This window comes from Scyliorhinus torazame, chromosome 4 (genome assembly GCF_047496885.1).
Source record: "Scyliorhinus torazame isolate Kashiwa2021f chromosome 4, sScyTor2.1, whole genome shotgun sequence".
NCBI lineage: Eukaryota > Metazoa > Chordata > Chondrichthyes > Carcharhiniformes > Scyliorhinidae > Scyliorhinus > Scyliorhinus torazame.
This window is the reverse complement of record NC_092710.1, coordinates 61,833,669-61,852,621: the sequence shown is the minus strand read 5'-3', so window position 1 is coordinate 61,852,621 and position 18,953 is coordinate 61,833,669. Positions and strand designations below refer to the sequence as shown.

General features: G+C 43.5%; 1 protein-coding gene across 1 annotated transcript; it reads right to left on the bottom strand.

The window, feature by feature from the left end:
* Positions 1-15,195: 15,195 nt before the first annotated feature.
* Positions 15,196-16,604, bottom strand: LOC140411369 (probable G-protein coupled receptor 139). The gene is made up of 2 exons (XM_072500489.1): positions 16,535-16,604; positions 15,196-16,148 (listed from the first exon to the last, which is right to left on the bottom strand). Exons 1-2 carry the CDS (start codon positions 16,602-16,604, stop codon positions 15,196-15,198), a joined length of 1,023 nt encoding a protein of 340 aa, XP_072356590.1.
* Positions 16,605-18,953: the final 2,349 nt, after the last annotated feature.

Genomic DNA, 18,953 nt, shown 5'->3' with positions numbered 1-18,953 from the left:
CTTATCCACATGCGTTGCCATGTTCAGTGATCGGTGGACATGCACGGGTAGATCTCTCAGTCTGTCAATACTCGCAAGAGTTCTCTCATTTACTGCGTGGGACCTTCAAAAGTGCATTACCTCACACTTGTATTAAGCTCCATCTGCCATTTCTCCACCCAAGACTCCAACCAGTTTACATCTTGCTGTATCCTCTGACAATCCTCTTCACTATCTGCAACGCCCCGAATTTTTGTGTTGTCTGCGAACTTACTAATTAGACCAGCTACATTTTCTTGCAAATCATTTATATACACTGCGAACAACAACGCCCCAAAACTGACCCCCGTGAAACACCGCTAGAAAAGCACCCATCTACTGCTACCCTCTATCGTCTGTGCCCAAGCCAGTTTCGTATCCAACATGCCAACTCTCCTCTGATCCCATGTGACTTCACCATTTATATCAGTCTACCATGAGGTACCTTGTCAAAGACTTTAGTGAAGTCCATGTATACAACATCTGCTACCTTTCCCTCATCTATCACCTCTGTCACTTCCTCGAAAACATTGATCAAATTAGTGAGGCACGACATTCCCTTCACAAACTCATGCTATCCTCACTAATAAGTCCATTTGTTTTCAAATGTGAATAAATCCTGTTTTCAAGAATCTTTTCCAATAATTTCCCTACCACTGAAGTAAGGCTCACTAGCCTATTTTCCTAAATTATCCCTGCTGCCCTTCTTAAACAATGGAAAACATTGGTTACTCTCCAGTCCTCTGGAACTTCACCTGCAGCCAATGAGGATACAAAGATTACTGTCAAGGCTCCAGCAATTTCCTCCCTTGCTTCCCTCAGTATTCTGGGATAGATCTCATCAGGCCCTGCGGATTTATACTTTAATGCTTTTTAAGATGCTCAACACCTCCACTTTATTAATGTCAACATGACTCATAATATCTACACACTCTACTCTAGATTCCTCATCCACCAAGTCCTTCTGTTTGGTGAATAATGAGGCAAAGTATTAATTTAGTATCTTGCCCATTTCCTCTCGTTCCATGCATAGATTCCTCCCCATATCCTCGAATGGGACAACCTTTTCTCTGGCCACGCTCTTGCTCTTTGCATATGTATAAACCACCCTAGGATTTTCCTTACTCCTGTTTGCCAACGACATTTCATGACTCCTTTTAGCCTTCCTAACTCGTACCTTATGTTACTTCCTACTTTCTTTATATTCTTCAAGTGCTTCATCTGTCCTAAGCCTTTTAGACCTTACGAATGCTGCCATTTTCTTTTTGACAAGGTTCATAATATCCCTCGTTATCCAGGATTCCCTATATTTGCCACCCTTACCTTTCATCCTCCCAGGTACATGCCGGTCCTGAATTCTAATCAACTGATATTTGAAAGCCTCCCACATGCCGGATGTTGATTCTCCCTCAAACAGTCAACACTCTCCGGATCCTGCTAAATGCTGTTGTAATTAGGCGCCCCCAAGTTTAACACCTTCACCTCAGGTCCACTCTTGTCCTTATGCATAAACAGCTTAAAACTTACAGAATTCTGATCACTGTTCCCGAAATGATCTCCGACTGAAACTACGATCACCGCGCCGGGCTCATTTCCCAGCACTAAGTTGAATATGGCCCCTTCCCGAGTTGGACTATTTGAATATTGCATCAAGAAACCCTCCTGGACGCTCCTTACAAATTCTGCTCCATTCATGCCTCTAGCAGTAAGTATGTCGCAATCAATATAGGGAAAGTAAAAATAACCCACCACAACAACATTATTGTTTATGCATCTTTCCAAGATCTGTCTGCATATCTGATCTTCTATCTCCCGCTGGCTGTTAGGAGGTCTGCAGTAAACACCCAAAATTGTGTCAGCTCCCTTCCGATTCCTGAGCTCTACCCATATTGCCTCGCTGGTTGAACCATCTAAGGTGTCCTCCCTCAGCACAGCTGTGATATTCACCTTAACCAATAATGCAGCACCCTATCCCTTTTGCATCCCCCTCTATCCTGCCTGAATTATCTAAATCCTGGAATGATTAGTTGCCAATCTCTTTCAACCAATATTCTGTTCTAGCAACAACATCCTAATTCGACGTACTAATCCAAGTCGAAGTTCATCTGTCTTACCTGAAATACTCCTCACATTGAAACTAATGCACTTCAGCCAACCAGTCCCACTGCTCTTCCTCTTACTGTTACTGGCCTTAGTCTGTAGTTCTCCCTCAGTTATTTCTCCCACTAACCTGCTGCTCTGGTTCCCATCCCACTGCCATACTAGGCAGTTCAATCTTTTGCTCCTCCGATTACTTTTCTCCTTACTAGTTTTGTTTCTATCCCCACTTTACTGCCATCTGACTTCTTGCATTGGTTCCTGTCTCCCTGCCACAATAGTTTAAACCCTCCCCAACAGCAATAGCAAACAACCCCCCTATGACATTTGTTGCAGTCGTGCCCTGGTGTAGACCGTCCGATTTGTAATCGTCCCACCTCTCCCAGAACCGGTTCCAATGTCTGAATACCGCACTGCTGCACCATCTCTCAAGCCACGCATTCACCCTATCTATCCTGTCGTTCCTACACTGACTTACACGTGGCACATGGTAGCAATCTCAAGATTACTACCTTTGAGGTCCTACTTTTTAGTTTATCTCCTAACTCTCTAAATTCAGAATGTGGAACCTCATCGCGTTTATTTAACCTATATCGTTCGTGCCTATATGCACCACGTCAGCTGGCTGTTCACCCTCCCCTTTTAGGATGTCCTGTAACCGCTCTGAGACATCCAGGAGCCTTGCATCCGGGAGGCAACATACCTTCATGGAGTTTCGTTTGCGTCCGCAGAAACGTCAGTCTACTCCCCTTACAATCGAATTCCCTATCACATTAGCTCTACCACTCTTTTTTCTACCCTCCTCCGCAACAGAGCCAGCCGATGTGCCATGAACCTGGCTACTGCTGCCTTCCCCTGATGAGCCATTTCCCCCAACAGTATCCAAAACGGTATACCTGATTTGGAGGGAGATGATCGCAGAGGACACCTGCACTTCCTTCCTACTCTTCTACTGTCTGGTGGTCACCCATTTCGTATCTGCCTCGGTACTCTTTATCTGCGGTGTGACCAACTGGCTAAACGTGCTATCCACGACTTCCTCGGCATCGTGGATGCTCCAAACTGAGTCCATCCACAACTCCAGAGTCGCCAGGCTGCCTAACGGGAGCTGCAGCTGGACACAAGTCTTGCACGTGAAGGAGCCAGGAACAATGGACACATCCCTGAACTCCCACATCGCACAAGAGAAGCATGACACGGGTCTGGGATCTCCTGCCATGTCTAATCCCTGAAGTTAACTTCCGAAAACAAGTACAGTGTCAAGAAAAAAAGAGAAAAATGAAAGGAAAAGCCACTTAGTCACCAGCCAATCACTTACCTCGCCCATTTACTCTGGCTCAACACAAACATTACCCCCCACTGCCCATAAGTGCCCAGTCCTTTCCCTGGCCACCTACTTGCTTTGTATATAACAATAAAAGCTTTGAATTCACTTTAGTCCTACCTGCCAAGGACTTTTCATCACTCTTCCCAGCCCTCCTAAATTCCCGCTTGATTACCTTCCTACTTCCTTTATTCTCATCAAGGGTTTCGACTGTCCCCGCCCTTCTAGAGCGTACAAGGGCCTTCTGTTTTTGACGAGGTTGACAATATCCTTGGTTATCCACGATGCCGTAAACTACCCATACTTATCATTCGTTCTCTCGGGCATGGGACGTTTCTGAATCTTAATCAACTGACGCTTGACAGGGTACCAGGGGATTGGAGAGTGGCGAATGTCGTGCCCCTGTTCAAAAAAGGAACTAGGGATAACCCTGGGAATTACAGGCCAGTTAGTCTTACTTCGGTGGTAGGCAAAGTAATGGAAAGGGTACTGAAGGATAGGATTTCTGAGCATCTGGAAAGACACTGCTTGATTAGGGATAGTCAGCACGGATTTGTGAGGGGTAGGTCTTGCCTTACAAATCTTATTGAATTCTTTGAGGAGGTGACCAAGCATGTGGATGAAGGTAAAGCAGTGGATGTAGTGTACATGGATTTTAGTAAGGCATTTGATAAAGTTCCCCATGGTAGGCTTCTGCACAAAGTAAGGAGGCATGGGATAGTGGGAAATTTGGCCAGTTGGATAACGAACTGGCTAACCGATAGAAGTCAGAGAGTGGTGGTGGATGGCAAATATTCAGCCTGGATCCCAGTTACCAGTGGTGTACCGCAGGGATCAGTTCTGGGTCCTCTGCTGTTTGTGATTTTCATTAATGACTTGGATGAGGGAGTTGAAGGGTGGGTCAGTAAATTTGCAGACGATACGAAGATTGGTGGAGTTGTGGATAGTAAGGAGGGCTGTTGTCGGCTGCAAAGAGACATAGATAGGATGCAGAGCTGGGCTGAGAAGTGGCAGATGGAGTTTAACCCTGAAAAGTGTGAGGTTGTCCATTTTGGAAGGACAAATATGAATGCGGAATACAGGGTTAACGGTAGAGTTCTTGGCATTGTGGAGGAGCAGAGAGACCTTGGGGTCTATGTTCATACATCTTTGAAAGTTGCCACTCAAGTGGATAGAGCTGTGAAGAAGGCCTATGGTGTGCTCGCGTTCATTAACAGAGGGATTGAATTTAAGAGCCGTGAGGTGATGATGCAGCTGTACAAAACTTTGGTAAGGCCACATTTGGAGTACTGTGTACAGTTCTGGTCGCCTCATTTTAGGAAGGATGTGGAAGCTCTGGAAAAGGTGCAAAGAAGATTTACCAGGATGTTGCCTGGAATGGAGAGTAGGTCTTACGAGGAAAGGTTGAGGGTGCTAGGCCTTTTCTCATTAGAGCGGAGAAGGATGAGGGGCGACTTGATAGAGGTTTATAAGATGATCAGGGGAATAGATAGAGTAGACAGTCAGAGACTTTTTCCCCAGGTGGAACACACCATTACAAGGGGACATAAATTTAAGGTGAAAGGTGGAAGATATAGGAGGGATATCAGAGGTAGGTTCTTTACCCAGAGAGTAGTGGGGGCATGGAATGCACTGCCTGTGGAAGTAGTTGAGTCGGAAACATTAGGGACCTTCAAGCAGCTGTTGGATAGGTACATGGATTACGGGAAAATGATATAGTGTAGATTTATTTGTTCTTAAGGGCAGCACGGTAGCATTGTGGATAGCACAATTGCTTCACAGATCCATGGTCCCAGGTTCGATTCCGGCTTGGGTCATTGTCTGTGCGGAGTCTGCACGTCCTCCCCGTGTCTGCGTGGGTTTCCTCCGGGTGCTCCGGTTTCCTCCCACAGTCCAAAGATGTGCGGGTTAGGTGAATTGGCCAATGATAAATTGCCCTTAATGTCCAAATTGCCCTTGGTGTTGGGTGGAGGTGTTGAGTTTGGGTAGGGTGCTCTTTCCAAGAGCTGGTGCAGACTCGGGGGGCCGAATGGCCTCCTTCTGCACTGTAAATTCAATGATAATCTATGATTAATCTAGGACAAAGGTTCGGCACAACATCGTGGGCCGAAGGGCCTGTTCTGTGCTGTATTTTCTATGTTCTATGTTCTATATGTTTGACAGACACCCACATGTCCGATGTTGATTGACCCTGCAACAGCCGCTCCCAATCCAAATTCATCAATTCCTGTCTGATGTTATCGTAATCTGCCTTTCCCCAGTTTAGCATCTTAACCCGAGGTTTATCCTCATCTCTATCCAAACAAACGTGCGGAATTGTGGTCACTACTCGCAAAAGGTTCCCCTACTGAAACCTCAACCATCTGTCCAGGTTCATTTCCCAATACCAGTTCCTGTGCTGCCCCTTCCATCGTTGGATTATCTACACATTGCATCAAAAGCCTTGCTGGAAACTTTGCCCCATCCAAGACACTAGCACGAAGTCAGTCCCAGTCAATGTGGAGAAATTTAAAATCCCCTACCACAATAACCCTGTTACCTTTTACCTATCCAAAATCTCTCGACCTATCTACTGATCCAACGCTCGCTGGCAGTTAGGGGGGCCTGTCGTAAACCCCCAAAATTGCGATTGCCGCCTTCTTGTTCCTGAGCTCAACCCAGATTGCCTCATTTTATGAGCCCTTCGAGGTGTCCTCGTGCTACGGCTCTAATATTTTTCTTAACCAGTATTCCTGCTCCCCCACCTCTTTTACATCCCCCTCTATCTGTCCTGAAGCAGCTATATCCTCCAACGTTCAGCTGCCAATCCTGCTCTTTCTTGAAGCACGTATCTGAGATAGCCACAATATCATAGTTCCAAGTAGTAATCAGCGCTCTCAGTCAATCTGTCTTACCTGCAGCACTTCTGACCTTGACAGAAATAAACTTCAGAAGCCTGCGTTTGAGCAGTCAGGGTGATGTTGTTCTCTTATTTTTGTTCTCTCTTTCCCTTTGAGTTATTACACCTTCGAAGCTAACGCTCTGATTCCCACCCCCTGCCATACTATTTCAACTCCTGATTTCAATTTAAAGTCTCTAACTTTTCTTCAGTAAATTAACTTAAAAGTTGGTGTTTGGATTGGAAGAAGCTGAGTTTTAACAGCTTTCATCCGAGTGCACTCACGTTGTGCTTGCAATTGATCTATATATATACATACGACCGCAGACGGTGGCCTCGCTGGGGGACTTGTATGATTTTCTCCTGGAAGAGAAGATTGAGTTCGAGTTGAGGGGGTCAGAAGAGGGATTCGAGGTGCGGTGGAGGCCGTACATGACCTTATTTGAGGAGCTGTTCATCCCGGATATGGAAGGCGAGTGATTAAAAGGGAGAACATTGAACAAACTGTTGATATGTGTTGATGGACAGTGTATTCTGTTGAAATTGTGTATATTCGGAATAAAATATCTTTACAAAAAGGATTTGTCGGTTGAAACACAATTATTGTTTATTTATGCCAAGAACTATCGCAGCTCCAGGGACCTGGGTTCAATTTCCGGCTTGGGTCACTGTCTGTGTGGAGGGTGCACGATCTCCCTGTGTCTGCGTAGGTTTCTTTCGGGTGTGCCGGCTTGCTCCCACAAGTGGCGAAATACCTGCTGTTAGGTAATTTGGACATCTAAATTTTCCCTCAGTCTACCTGAACAGGCGGCGTAGTGTGGCAACTAGGAGTTTTTCACAGAAACTTAATTTTTGTGTTTATTTAAGCCTACTTGTGGCTCTGATTAAGATTATTTATATTATATGCAGTAAATCCAACGGCATAATGCCTATTATCCCGTTTAGCTGCCCCACCCTCTACCCACCCACATAAGACAGACACACACAGAGGGGTGGAAAGGGGTAAGCATTTTAAGGATGTTGGTCTTTGTTTAAGGTGGCTGTTCTTTAGCACACATTCTTTAGCATGCTTGCTGATTAAAGTCTCTGCTTTACAGCTGGCAATGGTCTCCTCTGCAGAGTTAAGTTTATCTCAGTTGCGTCACATCTCCAGGCTCCCGGGTTCGATTCCTGGCTGGGTTACTTTCTGTGCGGAGTCTGCATGTCCTCCCTGTCTCTGTGTGGGTTTCCCCCGGGTGCCCCAGTTCCCTCCCACCATCAAAAGATGTCCAGGATAGGTGGAATGGCCATGCTGAATTGCCATTAGTGTCCAAAAGGGTGAGGTGGGGTTACGGGGATAGGGTGGGGGCGCAGGCTTTGGAACGGGGCTCTTTCCAAGGACCTTTTCAAAGTTGATGGACCGAATGGCCTCCTTCTGTACTGTAAATTCTATGATACACGATTCTATGATTTATTCAGCCACCCCACAGATTAGAAAATTCAGTAGTCACAGGCAGAAAGCTTTCTGGAGAGACACCTGAGCACACATCTAACTGGGCGCTCAGGTAAAGGTTCGCATTCAGTCCTATACCTTTCTGGAGAGACACTTTATTTCACATCAAACCTTGCTTCCAGCTCGTGGCTTGAATCCAGGCCTCGACAATCGCAAGAGAACAGAATCCAGACTTGCTTGACAGAGTCAGCCCGCTGTCATGTGAGAGTACCTTTAAGACATGGATGTTTAAGCAATGTACCTTTAAGAAAACAGTGACATCAGAGAGTGGCTGGAGCTGGGCTTTAGGTCAGCCATTTTGCAGTTTTGTTTTGAGGTTTGAAAAAGCAGCTTGTGTGTGTCTGTGTGTTTCCAGCGACCTGCAGTTTGGAGGAAAAGAGCTTGGGGAGTGTCTGTGTTTTGCAGTGAGCTGGATTTGTTGTGATGTCTGCCATGAAAGACTATCTCTGGATCATTTGGGTGATTTAAACTCATAATAGTAAAGCCTTTAACCTGATGTGATTCTGTTTGAAGGTGTTAAGTCTCTTGGAAGTTTCAAGGAACATTTTGAGGAATTATTTACTGTTGCAATATTTTAGAAATTATCTTTGAGGTAAGGGGTGTTAAGAGATCCAATGTTTATTTGAGATGTTAAGTTGAGTTCATGAAATAAACATTGTTTTGTGTTTGAAAACCCACGTGTCCATAATTGTCATCCTACGCCTAGGGAACAAGCCGTGTGCTGGGAAAAGCAACAAATAAATTAAAGGTGGATGTTGGTTGAACTCCATGATACATTTTGGGGTTCTGAAAACGCCTCGCCCGTAACAATTGGGGGCTCGAGGGGGATGCAAGTCTATCTATTGGATTGGCTTTTGTGAACTTAAAGACAGTGAAGGATTGTTGCTTTTCCGGTGTGGTATTTTAGTTTAAGTGGGGAGAGTGTTGTGAACAATGGCTCTTTCAGAGGCTCAGAAGTTTTTGGGGGTGGAAAATGTCACGCGTAGTACTTTACGGACAGAAACGAAAAGCAGACAGTTAGATTTGGCAAGAACATTGCAGTTAACATTCCCTGACAAAATGCGAAAAGATGAGGTAATTATGGCGGTGGTTAAGCATTTAATGTTGCCTGAGATAGAGTTTGACTCATTGTAAATGGCAAAAATTCAGTTGCAAATTAAATAAATGGAGCATGAGAAAGAATTAAAGCGGCTTGAATACGAGAGTGAGAGAGAGGAAAAAGAAAGAGAAAGGGAGATAGTGGAGAAAGAAAGAGAAAGAGAGAGAGAGGAAAAAGAAAAGAAGAGGGAAGATCGGAGAAAAGAAAGAATAGCCCCAGCAGAACAAAAAGAAAAAGAAAGGGAGATACAGATTAGGGAAAAAGATAAAGAGAGCGAGTTTGAACTTCAGAAAATGGGCATGAAACATGACAATCAGTTAAAATTGGCAGACGTAAAGGGAAACGTACAGTTGGATGATAGTGAAGAGGATAGTGAGAAAGAGCGTCATAGTCGAAGGCTTGGTGGGAATCTATTTAAATATGTCCAAGCGTTGTGGGTGTTACTGATGAAAACAAAGCTGGTAGGTAGAACACGTGAAGTGTTTGCATCACACCGGAGGAGGTATCTGGAACGTATGAGGAGGTGAAGAAATCCATCTTAAGTGCAGATGAGCTAGTGCCTGAAGATTAGAGACAAAGGTTTAGAAATTTAAGGAAAGAATTTGGTCAAACATATATGGAGTTTGAAAGGCTCAAACAGAGTAATTTTGATAGGTGGATAAGGGCTTTGAAAATAGACCAAACGTATGAAGCTCTCAGAGAAATTATACTTTTGGAGGAGTTTAAAAATTCAATTCCTGATGTAGTGAGAACTCATGTGGAAGAACAGAGGGTTAAAACTGCGAGCTTATCATCGGAAATGGCAGATGATTATGAATTAGGTCATAAATCAAAGATTGGTTTCCGACATCAGTTTCAGCCGATGACGAATAGAAACTGGGACCATGAGAAATACTCAAGTGGTAAAGGTAAACGTGATCTGATGGGAAACAATAAATAGAGTGTACCTCAGATTAAAAAAGATATCCAGGAGGATGGAAAAGAAATGAAAAGTTTTAGAAGATTTCACTGTAATAAACTAGGCCATGTAAAGTCACAGTGTTGGCGGTTGAAGAAAAGCACTGGGAAGGCTGATGTGGTAAAACAGGTTAAGACAGTGGGGTTTGTTAGAGTTGTAAAGGAAAGCCCAAGGGAAGCGAAGAAGGTGCAAACGATTGTACAGCCTGTTCAAGAAGTAATTGTTCAGAAGGTGCCAGATGTCTTTCAAGAATGCACTTCTGGGTGTAAGGTTAACTCATGTGTATCAGGAAGAGAAGGTAAAGAAGTCACAATTTTAAGAGATACAGGGGCTAGTCAATATTTAATGGTAAGAGATGAGGAATTATGTAGTTTGCGAAGAATGTTGCCAGAAAAGGTGGTGATATGTGGAATTCAGTGTGAGAGGAGTAGTGTTCCATTATATAAGGTAAGGTTGGAAAGTCCAATGAAGAGTGGTGAAGTGGTAGTAGGAGTAATAGATAAAGTATCTTGTCCAGGTATACAGTTTATCTTGGGTAATGATATAGCTGGATCGCAGGCGGGAGTGATGCCTACTGTGGTTGATAAGCCATCGGAAAATCAGTCGACTGAAGTGTTGAAGGACGAATATCCTGGGATTCTTCCCGATTGTGTATTAACAAGGTCGCAAAGTCACAGGTTAAGACAAAAGGAGAAATCAGAGAGTGAAGATGAAGTTGAAGTGCAATTATCAGAAACGATTTTTGACCAGATGGTTGAAAAAGAACAAGAACAGGTGGAGGGTGAGGCGGATATTTTTAGTTCAGGAAAATTGGCGGAGTTACAACAGAAAGATGTAGAAATAATACGGATATATCAGAAAGCATATACGGAAGAGGAATCTGAGAGTACACCAGAGTGTTATTACCGTAAAAATGATGTCTTAATGAGAAAATGGAGACCGGTACATATGCAGGCGGATGAAAAGTGGGCAGACGTTCATCAAGTTGTATTGCCGGGAGGGTATAGAAAGGAGATGTTGCGAGTTGCACATGAGGTACCAGTGGGAGGTCATTTGGGAAGAAGGAAAACTCAAGCTAAAATCCCGAAACATTTTTATTGGCCTGGACTACAGAAAGATGTCGTTAAATTTTATCAATCATGTTACACATGTCAAGCGATTGTGAAACCTCAAGAGTGATAAAACCAGCGCCCTTAATATCCATTCCAGCATTTGAGGAACCTTTTACAAGGGTCCTAATCGATTGTGTAGGACCGCTTCCTAAAACAAAAAGTGGGAATCAATATATTTTGACTGTAATGGATGTGTCTACTAGTTTCCAGAGGCCAATCCAGTACGTAATATTACAGCTAAAAGGATTGTGGAGGAGTTACTTAAATTCTTTTCTAGATATGGGCTACGTACAGAAATTCAATCGGATCAAGGATCGAACTTTACTTCAAAGTTATTCAAAGAAGTTATGGATAGCTTAGGAATAAAACACTTGAAGTCAACTGCGTACCACCCAGGATCGCAGGGAGCATTAGAAAGGTGGCATCAGACAGTAAAGACAATGTTGAGGGCTTATTGTCAAGATTATCCAGAGGATTTGGATAAAGGAATCCCATTCGCATTGTTTGAAATTAGGGATTCACCTAATGAGTCTACCAAATTTAGTCCTTTTGAACTAATTTTTGGTCATGAGGTAAGAGGACCGCTTAAATTGATTAAGGAAAAATTGGCGGGTGAGAAATCGGAAATTACACTATTGGATTACGTGTCAAATTTTAGGGAAAGATTAAATAGAGCAGGTGAATTGGCGAGACAACATTTGAAAGTTGCACAAAATATGATGAAACGGGTAGTGGAAAAGAAATCCAAAGTTCGTAGTTTTGCCAGTGGGGATAAAGTTTCAGTGTTGTTACCAGTGGCAGGGGAGCCTTTAAAAGCTAGGTTTTGTGGACCGTGTCAGACTGAAGGGAAATTAAGTGAGGTGAATTATGTGGTTAAATAAACACCAGATCGAAGGAAGACTCACCGAGTGTGTCATGTGAATATGCTTAAAAGGTACTTTGAAAGGGAAGGAGAGAAAAAGGAGGTTTTAATGATTCTAACTCATAGTGACGAACCAAATCCAGATGACTGTGAATTTAACATTCCTCAAATTAAATTGGAAAATGAGGATGTTCTTAAAAATTGGGATGAATTGTTAACTTACCTTACAGAGGAAAAACGAACTGACCCGAAACAGTTATTGATCTCACATGGGCAAGTTTGTAGAGCTAAGTTGGGAAGTCTTAAATGGCTATACATGATGTAGATGTGGGAAATGCTGTTCTTATCAAACAACATCTATATCGACTTAATCCTTTAAAATTGGCACAGGTTAACAATGAGATTGAGAGTGTGCTTGAAAATGCCATAGTTGAAGTGGGCTGCAGCCAATGGAACTCACCCATAGTGATGGTACCTAAACCAGACGGTACCCAACGGTTGTGTTTGGACTATCGAAAGGTGAATACAGTTACAAGAACGGACTCTTATCCTATCCCACGTTTGAAGGATTGCATTGAGAAAGTGGGACAATCTGCTTTTATTTCCAACTTCCAGACATGGAAAGAACATTTAAAACATCGTATGGAGTTCTTCGATCGAATTCAGGAGGCGGGTTTGGTGATAAACCTAGCCGAAAGTGAATGTGGAGAAGCCCGAATCAGTTTCCTTGCGGTGTTTCCGATGCCCTCAAGACGAAGGGAAATAATGCGATTTGTTAGCATGAGTGGATTTGATTGAACAGTTGTGCAAAGGTTTTGTGGCGTGATTACTCCACTGAGAGAATTGCTGAAGGAACGTAAAACATTTCAATGGACAGCGGACTTTTAACAGGCATTTGACTGCCTGAAAGCTGTGGTAACCAATGCTCTTGTATTGGAGAGTTGCAAGGGACTCTGTGCTCAGATTGAACTAAAGTATCTGATTGTAAAGAGAAATGCCGAGGAGTCGAGGAATGGATGGATCGTGCAGAGACTTAGTTCAAAGAGACTGTCAATTAAGAAGGTTTTCGGTTGGAGGAAGAAGAACAAAGAAAAATGGACTATAATATTATACCTTTTTGCGTGTGTTGCTTTTTTTCAAAAACGAAAATGTATATTTACTGTGTGCATTTCTCAGTGGATGGTGCAAAAGTGAAAAATGAAACCATCTTGAAGTTGATGGTTTATTTTTTTTTCTTGGACGGAGGTGTCATGTTTAAGCAATTATCTTTAAGGAGTTATGTTTGAAGTAAGGGGTATTAAGGGATCCAATGTTTATTTAAGATGTTAAGTTGAGTTCATGGAATAAACATTGTTTTGTGTTTTAAAACCCACGTGTCCATAATTGCAATCCCACTCCTGGGGAAGAGGCCGTGTGCTCGGAAAAGCAACAAATGCATAAAAGGGGGAGGTTGATTGGTTGGCGGAAGGGCAAGGGGGAGATTAATGGGGTGTTTGAGGCTTTTTAATCAGAAAGTACAGGTCAGCCTCCAAGGGGGGTAAGGGCATGAGCCGATATCTTGATGGGGTGGATGAGTCGAGTCTCCTGGGGCTGGGGGGTGGTGTGTGTGTGTGTGTGGGGGGGGGGGGGGTCGCTGATTGGACTTGGGGATGGAATGTATTATTTGCGGTCAACGCAGTCGGGGATGACCCCGGACCCGGACGGGTTCCCAGTGGCGTTTTATAAAAGGTGGAGATCAGAGCCCCGTAAGTGGAGGTGAACAAAGAGTTGGTGGGGAGGAGCGAGCTTCCTCCCACACTATGTCAGGCACCTATATCGCTCATTTTAAAGAAGCACAAAGACCCAGAACAGTGTGTGTCGTACCGCCTGATATCATTGTTAAATGTTAAGGCAAAGCTATTGGCGAAGGTGCTGGCGGTGCGGAGAGAGAGCTGTTAATTTGGAGCAGTCTGGATTCCACCGGGGCACGGGACAGGGCTGCGCGCTCTCCCCTTTGCTCTTTTCCCTCGCGAATGACCCATTGACAATGGCACCTCGGCCTTTGAGTACGTGGCGGGCATTGAGGGAGGGGGGAGTGGAGCGCCGAATCTCTTTATATGCTGAAGATCTCTTGTTATATATTGCAAACCCGGTTGAAAGTTCCAACAGGATGAAGGGACGGGGGTGCGGAGTTCAAGCAAGCTGTCGTTTCGATTGGCAGGGGCGAGCTTTCGTTATCCTGGGTTACACGTGGCACAGAGCTGGGTCCAGCTGCACCAGTTGAATCTGGCAAAGCTGGTGGATGAACTGGAGGACTTTCAGTTCCTCATTTTCGTTACTCCTTTTGTTCCCCACAATATGTGTTTTGAGTTTCTGGTAAGTTTTTGTATCTTTCTCCCTGAAGACAGACACCGTCTCGGTTGAATTTCTGTCATTTGACAGCTGACCCTGCAGCTGTTTGTGATATTTCTGCACTTGCCTCACTAATGATTTGTAAACAGTTATCATCAATTGCTTATACTTGTGACCTATGTCCCTGTTCATAATACACATTTTTTGCAGCTGCTGGGAGACTATCCTCTTAAAAATACATTTTAAACACATGGGGTATCTTGATCCTCAGTATTGGACGTTGTTCCCATCCTTAGACGTTCATGGCTGATTAATGAGACATATAAAAAAAAATCATTTTTTTGTGGAATGGCCAAGGACCTCTGCAGATGATAGCTGCAATGCTACCCCCCCCCCCTCCAACAACCCCCCCCCCCCCCAACCCCCGGCCCCCCACCAACCCTCAGTTGAACGCGAAGCTCTAAATATCTGTTTGGTTTGAACAGAGTTTGTTTTTCTTCAAAGATCGATCACATCAAACGTACTAGTTAATAACTTATGAAAAACCATTAATGTTTGCATTCTTTCACAACTATGGGCGACGTAGTAAGACAAAATAATACCAATACTACCCACGTTACCACTGTAGGTAGTGCAGTCCATCCATTCATCAGCGAGAGACACGATCCAATATCACATTGCGCGACTATCGCGAAAGAGCTGGGACGGAAGAAATGAAATGTGACATAGATGGACAGAATGTGGACTGTTCCCTCTACTTGAATACTAATCAGGTGGCTAGCGTCCCATCTATTCATCAAGGGGAGTGCTGTTTTATAGTGAGTGCTGCAAATACCAAGACCGGCGACCACAAAATATCTGATCACCAGATAAATGTTTCCCATGATTTTAACCTGGGGTGTTTGCTCCCAGTAACTGAAGTGGATTCCCCTGCCATATGGCTAATATCACTTTATTTTTGAAACTTAACTTGAAAAACGTAACATTTGCAGGAATATGTACCTTTTACTCAGCAAAATGACATTTAAAATCTGGATGGCGGAACATTAATAAATCTCATTCCTTTTATCCGCAGTTTTTCAACTAATCTCAGCATTAGTGTCCATGCAGTTTTCACCACATTCTTCAACTCCTGCCTGAATTTGCTCTGGGTCGCGGTATAAATACATGGGTTTTGAAAGCAACTCAAATACTTCAGGAAAGCCCCGGTTTCAGTGGCGATATATGCAGGATTTGTGCGGTCATCTCTGTAATAAACGCTGTTGTCCAGTTTGGTAGTCACTAAACTTACGGCATATGTCAACCACAGCAATATAAAACTGATCGATATCGTGAACAATAAAATGACGGATTTCCTTCGGTTCTCCGACTCCGAATCGCTGCGATTCTCACACCTGTGACCACGGAGCTCCGTGCGGGCTCTATTAGCGATTAAAATACGCCGGACAGTTAAAATATTAAACATGAATATTAGAGTAAAAGGAAGCCAAACCACCCAGGCGCTGTGAAACCAGACGTATGCTATACCTGGAGATGACGATAAAAAAGCTACACTCGACTGGCAGCCCCAGTGCACCTTATTAATGATGTGCTGAGGTTCATATGCAAACAAAACCGGGATATCCTTCAACAAGATCAGGATTGAGGCGGTTGTTACAATCGCGACTGCAACTCGTTTGGTACATAACCGTGTTTTCAACTTCTGGCAACAGATTGCTACAAATCGATCAAATGTAAAGGAGACGGTGAACCAAACAGAGTTATCAAGGTTGACAGTAGTCATATAGAGAATGGTCCTGCAAACAGGAGTGTGGGCCAAGAATGAAAGTGGAAAGTGATAGCTGAAAATGTAATATACCATTACATTGTTGATAATGGTCAGTAGGTCTGCTGTCGCCATAGCCACCATGTATGCAGTGATACATTTGGAAAGGCCACAGTTTCCTCGAGTAAGGATGATAATTGTCATTAAGTTTGCTGTAAGAGAGAGAGACAAGGTAAATAATATATCATCGTCTGATTGAAATTATCGTGGAGCTACTTTCTGAAGAGGTTTGAATTAATTCCAAGGTAGTTTAATATAGGAGGTCCAACTGTACAATTAGTAAGCTGCCGCAGAACTCACACTTCGCTGGAGGATGATGCAGTCAGGAAATCCACAAAGATATATCAGATATTAAATGATATTATCACAACTATACGTTTTCCAGATAAAGCGGACCACGGAGTGAGAAGAGACTGCTCACGCGATTGTTCAGGTAACTATGCATTATGAAATGCTGACTTCAAAAACGGGTTTTGATATGGAACTTGTAGTCTAAATAAAATGACAGTTTTCATACATTAACAACCCAATGACTCACCTGGAAGGCCAACAGCTGCAAGAATCGTGTAGTAAATTTCTTTCACCAGCAGAACAACTGGTTTCCCCATTTTCTATGAGCGTAGATGGATTCTGGAGGATATGAACGACTGTGCCTGGCGCACGGGCTACACAATGGAGCAGAATCTATATTTATACAGAGATCAACCCTCCAAGGAGTTAAACAGTTTTCACAATCATTGACATTAGTTACAGTCATTTAACAGATATATGCATCTTATACATCAAATTGAATTTCATTATCAGCGATAACGAACACACCCGAGTTTCATTGTAAATGGAAGTTAAGTGGAGTTTGGAATTATTTTTATTTGAATTACATCCGCCTGTGTTATCAGAGCAAAATCTCGCCAAAACGGAATAAATTCTGCTCGAAGCTTGAGGTTTCTGATGTGCGAGTTTTAAAAAGCAACAAACTGCAATGGCCGGGGATAGAACTCAGATCAACTGCTGGGAAAGCATCTCTGCTCATCCCTATAACACCATTTCTATCTGCTAAAATGGGAGCGCAACAAAGTGTCCCAAGACAATTCCCAAGACAGTTGCTATTGCTGCTAAAACTGAGCTGACCCTGAGCCACCGAAGGAAATATCTGATGAGGTGACAAAAACTTGGTAAAAGACGTAGATGTTAATGAGCATCTTCAATCGGAGAGGGAGCTGGAGAAGTGGAGAGGTTTGGGAAGGGAGGCCAGAATTTTGACCAGGTCAGCTGAAATCACGGCTGTCAATGTTGGAGAGATTAAAATCGGGAACGTTCAAGATGGCAGAAGAGATAAAATCTGGGAGATTTGTTGGGCAGGCGGAGATTGCAGAGAAAGGGAGGAGCGAAGACATTGGGGAGTTTTGAAGTAAGAATGAGGAGTTTAAAATTGAATCATTGCGGGTTGGGAGCCAATGTAGGTCAGCAAACACGGAGCTCATTGGTGAACTGGACATGATTCAGGTGAAGTTCCAGGCAATCGGATGTTTAATGAACACAGGTATATGCTGGGTGGAAGATGGTAATCCGGCCTGGGGAACAGTGGAATAGTCAAGTCTGGAATGAAGAAATGGAAGGATGAGGGTTTGAGCAGCAGATGAGCTGAGGCTGGGTCTGACTTGGACAATTGTTAGGATGTGGAAGTAGAGTGAATTGACCTGATAACATTCTGTCAGTCTGTCTGATATCATACAGTTTAGTCAGAGGTATTGGGGTCAAGTGTATGCAATTCCAGTCCACGCTTTAATATTATAATTGTTTCTGTGTCTCCTTCACCGGTGCACAATATTAGCGTGGAACCATTTACATTTCATTGTGATCAGAAGCTAAACAAAAGGTTTAAATTAATCAGCAATTGCCGACGGATGCGGTACATAAGGACGCTAAACCACCCTTTACCCTGTGCTGACTGTGTGAGGTTGATATGCAATAAGTTCGACCCTTATCGCTTCTCCAAAACCTTTAACATCCCAATATCACAGGTTTTGCCTAATATACGTCTGCATTTTGAACAACTCTATTCAAACTCCTGCTAACTTCCTCTGCTGAAAGGAGAACACACCAGCTTCTTACTCATTTCAAATAACTGGAGTCCCGCACCTCTGATACCATTCTAATAAATCTCCCCTGCACAACCTCGAGAACCTCGCCATCTTTCCAAAGTGTGATGTCCGGAATGTGTGAGAATACTCCAGCTTGGCTCTGATCAGTCATTCAGAAAGGTTCAGCATATCTTCCCTGCTATCGTATTGCAGTCCCGGGTCTGGTTTCCAACACAGTTTGGGTTCTGTAAACTAACCAGCGGATTTGGTATTGCTGTCCAACTGAGTGTTTCTGTCTGCCTGTCACTGATACATATTCGTTCTCCAAACTCAATGTGTTCTACCTATGAGCTATTTTCAATGTAAACCCGGTCTTTGATGTGACAGACGCGAATACGAACCATTATACTAACGAGGAATCCCTCCTCAGGCGTCCTGAATGGAAGAAAATTTGATTTCTGAAACTCACATAACTCAATTTGTGGGTTAATGAATATAATAAAATGCAGGTTGGGTTTGAAACGCAGTCAGATTGTTTTCGGAAGGTATCCTGTTCCTCTTCCAGTCTCATTACAATACAACTGAAGGAAACCTGGGACCCCACAGTCCCAAAGTCCCGATAATTCCCGAAAGGATTGGGTTAGGTCCTAGAAGCGGCATGCCTGTTTCTCGCTCCACAAATGCTGCCAGAATTCCTGAGCTTTCCAATATTTTTCGTTTCTTGTGAATCTTCCCTAAAATGATCAAATGCTTTGGAAAATCTGCAAATGGAGAATTGACATTTTCTTTGCTAATTAATCGCGCACAAGCTGGAAAGTGAGATGATTTTGTTCCCGCAAATTCGAAGCATCAGGTTACCTGAATCTCCACAGTGGT